Below are 8,588 nucleotides of genomic sequence, written 5' to 3' on the forward strand. Positions count from 1 at the left end.
GTCCTCCTCCAGCTCCAGGCTCTCCACGTCGATCTCCCAGTCCCCGGCCCCCGGGCCTGCTAGCCGGTCCGCCATGGCGCGCAGGGCCTCCTCGGCTCCGACGCCCACACCCTATGGACAACACAAAGAGACCCGAGCCGCCCGCCCCGTCAGGGACCGTGCCTGCGCCTCCGTCCTCTTTCCTCGAGTCCCTGTTCTCTGCGTGCCCCACAGGTGTCTTCGGGGACCTCGCAGGGGCCCAGGGATCTGCGCCCGACCAGGAGTTTATTTTACTAACTCTAAGTCCTCTGTGAGCACCTGTAACCACAGCCGTCCCTGGCTTTACCTGGGCCTTCCGGACAGGTCTCTAAGTAACGCGCTGACCTCGCAAAGCACTGTGTCCCACGAGGCTGGCCTAGACCACTTGTCAGGCTTTCCCTTACCCATGCCCACGGCCGTCATAGATATACAAATGTCAGTGGAGGGATTTTTTTTTTTCTTTCATGACAGGGGACCTTCCAGACCATTCCATGCTCGCCAAAGGCCTCTCATCAGCCTACACCACCATAAGGACTCTGGCCTTGAGGAGCACCCACCCCCTAGATAATCCACCGGAAAACGTTCTGCTGTCCTCAGAGAACTAGAGAGGCCGGCAGGAAGCCTCAGATGTCTCAGTAACACTGCACTTGGCCCTGACCCCTGGGGCTGAGCGGCAGCAGCGGGGGACGAGGTTGGTTTACACTCCTCGGTAAGGCATCCAAGTAAAGCAGAAAAGGTAAAGAAAAGTGGTCCCCACCCAGCCCTACCCGGAGGGCATCACCGCACTCACCAAAATGTTGACACCCGGGCTAGCAGTGGAGTCAAAAGACATCCAGCTTTAAGACCTGGCTCTTAGGCTGCAAGCTGTGCATGCACGAGGAAATCGGGATCGACACCCTTTGGCACGAAATCAGATCTGACACCTGGAGGCCCGAAGCGCCCAGGATGGTGGGGTGCAGGGGGGGGAGGGAGAGGAGAGGAGTCAGGTCCTCCTCCTCCACCTTGCTCCACACATGCTGAACTCTGCAAAGTTCTTAGGGGGCCTCTGCAGCCTGGGGCTTTGCGCTTTGCTGAAGCCGCTTGCAGCTTCCTCGGACCCAAGCTGAGGCGGAAAGGTCAGGCAGCCCCTGGCCTGCCTCGGATCAGATCGCCGGCCTGGCTCGGATCGTCCTCGGGCTCCCCGGACAGATTCACTCAGCTGCGTTTGGTGCTGCGCCTCCGGCTCTGGCCTCCCGCCTCGGCTCCCCCTCCTAGTATTAACCGCTCGGCCCCAAGCTCTGCGCACTCTGATTGGCCGGTTGTCAGACGGTGTGTATGCTGATTGGGTGAAGCGTTCGGACTGGCGCTCTCCTCCTCCCTGCCGCCTCCACCCAGTAGAGCTCAGCCGGAGTCCGCCCCGCTGAGCCTTCGCTGCATCCGGGTCTATACAGCAGAAGCTAAACCTGAAGCAGAACGGTGCCTGCGGGGAAGAAGGAGCATTTATCTGGCGGACCCAGAAACACACGGAGACACTCTTACGAATCGCACTGCCTACAAGAGAAAATGACGAGGCAAAGATCAGAAAGGTTAGCGTGGGCTTCTATTGTCAGCATCTCCAGTGTTTCTGCGACTCAGCAGTGGCCCCAAAGCTTGGTGCAGAGATGCGGCCACTGCAGTGGGTGCACAGACCCTGCCTTCTTTCTGTGGTAAGGATAAATCAGTGGTTACCTTGCACCACAGTGCTTAGCATACAAATGACCATAGATATCTTTATGGACAGCGTCGCTCATCCTCAAAGCGCAAAACAGTTTCTCTCGTTAAATTTCACCGAGCTCGTGAGGCAGGTGGCCAAGTCAACTACAAGTCACTCCGATTTTTCTGCTAAGTCGATAGCTTTAAAGTTAATTTTGGAGAGGATGTAGAGGCCATGACGAAATTCAGGTTCGATATATTCACTCTAAGCACACAAAGATCTTTAGTACAAAGATGACTGCTTTTCAGTATGCATGAGTTCATTTAAGCATAATTCTCTTCCATCTCCCTCAAAAATCCCTTGCGAAAATATTGAAAACAAAATTAAATTTCCAGCAAATCAAAAAGAAAGCATTAGTCCCCTAATTCAGCTCTGTATTCTGTTTCTTGGGCCAAATTTAAACACATATAGACGCTTTTCTAGTTCCACTTTTAAACAATCAAGCCCACTGAAACAGGATCGGTTTGGGAAACGGATCGGAAAACTGGCTGCCATTGTATTGAGCACATAGTAAGCCTGAGAAGGATCGACCGATCGAGGAAACTGCTGGACGGATTCAAACGTTCCTCTTCTCTGAGCTGTCCCAATGTTAGAAGTTAACCTGGCTCAGAATAGGAGAGACACGGGCAGTGAGGAGATTACTGTGAAACCTGCCCTTAAGTTCAGGAAGCCTCAGCCCTTGGGGCTGTGGGAAGTTTCTCCCGGTGACAGGTACTGGATTCCCAGTTGTGTGCTGCGGCTCCCAGAGCTGCTGGCGAAGTCCAGGGACGAAAGCAGAAGTCCTCTGTCAGATTCCCATGGACTTTTTAGTGGCTCCTGAGAGGAGTGTTGCGCCGAGGAGGGACAAAGGGTCACCGGGACGGACCTGCGGTGCCTCTTGCTTGGTACCATCTGATAACAAGAGTTTTAGCTTTTGTGCAACTTCTTATCTCTTTGGAGCGCTTTTGTTTTTCACCTCCACTGGAGCGTTTGAATTCTTGACCACAGCAGAAATGTGTTTTTATCCCCGGTTTTTCCATGACCAAACCGGGGTTCACGGAGAAACCCGGAGAAGCCCTGTAGTCGCCAGGAGAGTTGTGGACAGGCAGGAGTACCGTGGTCCTAGATCTGCCTCTACCCCAAAGTCTCAGAAACTTTGCTGAGTCCCTAGCTACTCACAGTAGGTTTGCAGGGGTTTCTTTTCAATTCGATGTTTTATTTTATTTTGCTTCCGTTTGCTAGTCTCCTCTGACTTTAGTACCTGGTCTTAGAAAAAGGCCATCCTGTAACCGGACCCAGTACTTTTTTATGAAATCATTCCCCGGGTTTTGGCATCTCTCCCTGCCAGCTACATTTCTACCTTTGTAAACTGGCGTTCCAGGGCTTCCTTGGGAGACTGGAAGCAAACCATACCCTGCACCTCCAGCTCTGCTGCCAGCGAGCACTGGGTTGGCAGACTGGGCTTTTATTTGTTGCTTTGACGGCCTGTTGTGGGAGTAAGGAGCCGAAATCCTTAGCCCCTCGCCTGTGATTTTAAATATTAACAAAATCAGAACACAGCTTGGCTACCTTTGAGGAACTAGACAGAAGAAAAGGGGGGACCTGAGAGGGAATCGGAGAGGAAAGGGGTGTCGGCAGCAGTTTCCCGAACTGAAAGTAAACTGTGAAAGCCCAGCAGCCCTGGAACTAGTTGAGCTTTAAAAACTGTACAAGGAGAAAACAAATAGAATGTGTGTACAGTAAACCATGACAGGAGAAGCCAAGACCAGAGACGGGACTGAGGTGGCCTGGGAGTGTTCTGGCTGAGAGGACTGGCTTGCCCCGGGCCTCGCTTGGGGGGATCCTTCTGGGGAACCTGGGGAACGCTGTGCCCCAGGGGTTCCAGAGGAAGCTCTCCTCCCCTCAGTGAAAACTGGCAGCACAGCGCACTGCTCCTTCCGCACACCCTGCCACGCGCCCTTCCCTTTCCCTTCTGTGCACTTGGGGACTTGCAGCTGTGGTCAGGATCCTGTTGAATTACACCCCGTCCTCCAGCCCCAGGGCCTCCAGAGACACCCCACCACTCCCCACCCCCGCCCCCAGTCACTGGGAAGCCAGATACACTAGGGGAGGCCAGTGGAGGTCTATCCTGGGATGACTTCCATACTGAATGCGAAGTTCTGTGCATTTTTTTTTTCCTGGAGGAAAACGCCCTTTGATTGGGTTATAAAAAGACTATATCTGCACAAACTGTTTAGCAAACTAAATGTTCTGAAGAAATAGGGGTCAGGGAGCCTGGGCTCCAGCTGGGTGATTGTTCCACTGGCTACCTGAGCTGGTCACTTATCTTTCTGTGCCTCAGTTGCTTCATCTGCACAATGGGAAGAGTAGCCTTTCCTGGCCTTCTCATTATGAAGACTGGGTAATAATGAGAAGGGACATAGACATTCCTTTCCTGGGCAGTGGAACCACTTCCAGCCTGAGGAAGGACCTGGCCGCTGAGCCTCTGAGGCTTTACTGAAAGAGGAGGATGCAAGAAAAGGCCCAGTCTGAGTACCAGTTGGGTGAGGAAACAGAAGTCCTTCTGGCTTGTAAACCGACACCAAATTACAAAGTTCAACTCAGAGCCCCTGGGTAAATTACCAAGCTGTGGGAGGCTGTTGAGCTGGGTGGGGGCAGCCACCAAGGTTTGCTCCTCTCCCAGCTGGCTCTGGAGCAGCGGCTGAGGCCTCTCCCCATTCTCCCCGATCCTGTTTCCTCCAAATTTCTCTCGCTCTGCACCCTTCCCTGTCCCTGCACTGCTCCGACCCACCCAGAGAGAAGCCCCCCTTTAGCAAGCTCAACCTGGAAAACGAGACAAAAACAGCAAGAGAGCAAAGTTCTTTTTCTTTTCTTGGTATGGTAGCTTTCTTTTTCTTTTTTTTCTTTTTCTCTCCTGACTCCTCTTGAAAAATAAAAATAAATCAAGGATAGAAGCACATTTCAATCATCCAGTTCCCAGGCTGAGTCTGGTTGACCACTGAACCACACAGCTCCGCAGCTGCCCTCCGGCCTGGTGACAGGGGCTCGGATCCCTCCCACTTGGGACCACCAGCTTCTCCAGCCCCGTGCTGCCTGGCCCTGTCGTCTCCCTCCTGGAGCTGAGTCTGTCTTCGAGGGTCGCCCCTCCAGGGCTCAGGGACTGTTCAGCTTGATGGCCCATCGATCTCGGTCCTGTCAGTCACAGGGGTACAGTGGGGTGTTGAGGGATCTTCAGCTTCCTCTCTGCCTCACCTTACCTCAAAAGTGGGCCCAACTTTAAAGGAGGAGGCTCCGTGACAAGGTGGCCCACCCACACTAAGCATTCCATATTCAAGAATTGTTTGTATTATTTTTATTGTTATCACTTTGCCTCCCCAACATGAACTACAGAGAGCTCTAAACTTAGGGGGGAATTTCTTAGAAGCTTGGTTGCTTCCTGACCTTGCCCAACCTCGAAGTCTCACACCTCCAGGTGAGGAAGGGGGCCGTAGGAGCTCTCCTCCATCCCCAGGCCCTGACTGGTCTGTGGAAACTTCAGGGCCTGTTGGGAGAAGGGCTCTGCTGTGGCTCTTAAAGTCTCTGGTTTCTCCAGAGATGACCTGAGTCCACCTCATCTCATGCAAAGCTCCTCCGCATATTGTCGTCTCTGGACTATGACAGGCTGCAGACCCAGGGAAATAAATAATCCCAGATGGGACTGCGGAGATATTTCTCAATTTACTTTGCATAATCAAATATATGACCTGTCACAGTCAATGGGGGTGGAGGTAAAGGAGAGGAGCTTGTGAGAGACAACTTCTCTACCAGGAAGTTAAAACTGTTCCTCCTGTGCCTGCTCTGTGTGTCCCCCAAGCAAAGGATACTTCTGTCTGGGCTCTGACCCCTCCTTGGCGGAAAGCAAGGTTTAAATCAGAGACAATGAAGACTGAAAGGGTCACTTAGTCTACGCCTGTATATTTACAGATGGAAAACGGGAACTCTGAGGAATTAATGAAGGACATCTAGAGGGACATACAGCTCTGAGTGGCTGTTTGGGACCCAAGAGGCCACAGTTACTTCCCCTCCAGCTCAGTGTCTTCACGGATTATTAAATGTGCCCTTTGCAGTGTGAAACAGAATCAGAAGCAAGGCCTGTGAAGCAATCTGCCTGCATCTTTGCAGTGTCCATCTGCCAGCCTGCCTGTTCCAGCCCCCAGGCAGCTTCCAGCCTCCAGGCTGGGTAACGTGGCTCAATTCATTTGCAGGTCATAAAGCAACCAGGAGATGAGGCAACTGCAGATTTCCTAGACTTCTCAGTGCCGGTTCCAAATGGTCCTGGGGGAGGTGGGGACTTGGGGTTGTTCTGGGACCTGGGTTCCACTCAAGGGATTGGTAGCCTTGCCATGGAAGGCAGCCACTGAAAGGGTATGTGGCTCGTGGCCACATCAGGAGACACAGTGTACCTCCTTGCAACTCCTCCTGGGCCTCTGGATGGAGGGAACAGTAAACCCACACCCTGAAGAACTTTCCACCCTCTACTCCCATCCCGTATTGAGTTTAACGTTTCAAGGACCAAATTTTATCCACGTTCAGACCACTCTTTTCCTAACAGTCTAACCACCAATCGGGCAGAAAAGGATCAAGAGCAAGAAGAGGAAGCGAAGCATCGGTGGGCAGATGCCAAGGTGAAAATTTGATTTCTCCCTTGTGTATGAACCATTGGTTAAATCTCTTCACCTTCCAGTGCGTTGGACTCCTTGACTGTAAAGTGAAGGAATAAAATTCAATTCTTTCTAGTTTCACTCACAGACTTGAAAAGCTATAATAAACATTCACTCCTGTCTGATGGGCTGCTTGCTCAGGTAACAAGATCAAGCACTTGAAGAGGGAGAAAAAAGAATGAGAACCAAACTGCAACACTGACATTTTGGTGGCATTTCTGGTCCTCCATACGTTTACTACTGATCTCAGCTCATCAAAAATGTGAAAACAAATAAATAAATCTGTCAACTAGGGAAAGGATGGAACCATAAAAAATAGTTCCATAAAGATGCTGTTAGAGGTTAGGCCCAAAAAAGGAGTCGCCCAAGTGACAAAGAGTTCCCACAAGATCCAAAAGGCTGGTGATCCCATAGCTTCTAGATGAGGACTATTCTGGCTGGATTTTAAGGAAAGGAAGGAAGGAAGGAAAAGAGCAGGAGGGAGGGAACGGAAAGGAAGGGGGGAAGGGGGGAAGGAAGGTAGGTGAGGAAGCCAGCATGAGATTTAGCCCAGTGGTTCCACCACCGCCTCTTAAGCACAAGGTCCCAAGTTCGATTTCTGGTACCAAAAAAGGAAGGAAGGAAGGAAGGAAGGAAGGAAGGAAGGAAGGAAGGAAGGAAGGAAGGAAATTAATCCTCCCTAGGGATTCTCCTGTTCTACTCCTGGTTTTGCCAACTAAACTAACCCTGGACCTCTGAAGCTTTCCCGCATCATCCTTTAGGCTGAAGGCAGACGGACTGGATTGAAGTAGAACCGAATCATCTCTAAAGTCCTTTCCTGCGTGTTTTATACTTCTGGGTCGGATAAGACAAAAAAAGGAAAGGGCCTGTCCGAGTGTTTTCCTCGGAGCATTGTAAGGGGCAAGGAGAGGGGAAAGGCGGCTGGGCCAAGGTCCTCACAGCGAGACGCTGCATAACCCTGAAGGGCCCAGAAACCTCTGCAAACACTGACCCGGTTGGGTGTTACAAAGGAGAGAGGAGCCCTTGGAGGGGCCGGGCCGCGGGAGACTTCACTGGCTCCACGCTGATTTAGCGCGGCGGGAGAGCAGGTGCAAGAAACTCCGGGCGCCTCCACCACCCTCCACCCCTGCCCCATCTTTCCCCGAAAATTTATTGAGGATGTAAAACCAGGCTAAGAAAACCGCAACCTCGGGCGCTTTGGACTCCCCAACAATGCTTAGATCCCCTTGCAGTCTCTAGTGGTCCCCAGGTGATTGTGTTGCCCTACTCCGGGGATCCCCGAGGCGGGTCTGGGATCCGGGGCTCTGCTTCCCCAATCCAATGCCCGCGCCGGCGGGAGGAGGCCGCGAGGGGGCGCTGTGCTGCGGGCTCCGGACAGAACGACACCCAGTGAAGGACGCAGTCCAGGGTTCCGGAACCGAACTGCACAGCACGGAAGATCCCTGCTCCTGCCCACCCGCCCCACTCCCTCTTCCAGGCCGGTTCGGCCAGTGATGGCAAAGAGCGATCGGTTTACAAGTCTGGATGCACCTTGAGACCATAAAATTAAGTGAAATAAATCAGACATGCAAGCTTAAATATCACAAGATTTCTCTTATATGAGAAAAACAAAGTATAAGTAATTTAAAGAGAAAAACAAAAAAAAACATAGATAATGGAAAAAAGGAGATATTTTCCAAATGCGGAGGGGAACAACAGAGGGTGGGAAGGGGAGATGGGAGGAGGGAGGGGATGGGAAATAAAAAGAACCCATTTATGCTGAAGATTGAACTTTTTGTATTTGCATTTTTGCATGAAATTCATATATGTTAGCTAGAAAAAATTCAAGGAACAGGAATTTGAAGAGAACACATTTCATTACTCTGGGCGTTCCAAAAATGGATCGCTAGGCATTGAAGGGTTAAATGCCCTGTACTTGTACCAACTCCCCATCATTTTCTGAAAACATGTTATTTATGCTGAAGATTGAACTTTTTGTATTTGCATTTTTGCATGAAATTCATATATGTTAGCTAGAAAAAATTCAAGGAACAGGAATTTGAAGAGAACACATTTCATTACTCTGGGCGTTCCAAAAATGGATCGCTAGGCATTGAAGGGTTAAATGCCCTGTACTTGTACCAACTCCCCATCATTTTCTGAAAACATGTTTTAATATA

At 51.1% G+C, this 8,588-nt stretch overlaps 1 protein-coding gene across 1 annotated transcript; it reads right to left on the reverse strand.

The window, feature by feature from the left end:
- Positions 1–6: 6 nt before the first annotated feature.
- On the reverse strand, positions 7–7,564 carry LOC117283843. The gene is made up of 3 exons (XM_033757697.1): positions 7,421–7,564; positions 809–1,597; positions 7–111 (listed from the first exon to the last, which is right to left on the reverse strand). The coding sequence occupies exons 1-2, from the start codon at positions 7,562–7,564 to the stop codon at positions 1,001–1,003; spliced, it is 741 nt and encodes a 246-aa protein (XP_033613588.1). The 3' UTR covers positions 7–111; positions 809–1,000.
- Between the last annotated feature and the right edge of the window lie 1,024 nt (positions 7,565–8,588).

Source organism: Fukomys damarensis, unplaced genomic scaffold (genome assembly GCF_012274545.1).
Source record: "Fukomys damarensis isolate Sample0158 unplaced genomic scaffold, DMR_v1.0_HiC HiC_scaffold_31, whole genome shotgun sequence".
Taxonomy (NCBI): domain Eukaryota; kingdom Metazoa; phylum Chordata; class Mammalia; order Rodentia; family Bathyergidae; genus Fukomys; species Fukomys damarensis.

Bases quoted from the DNA above. Each gene is read 5' to 3' on its own strand.
- LOC117283843 (XM_033757697.1), bottom strand. From the start codon at position 7,564: ATGGGGCAGGGGTGGAGGGTGGTGGAGGCGCCCGGAGTTTCTTGCACC. The intron at 1,598-7,420 runs GTCAGTGTTTGC...TGCTGACAATAG, and splicing joins CCTTTGTAACACCCAACCGG to AAGCCCACGCTAACCTTTCT.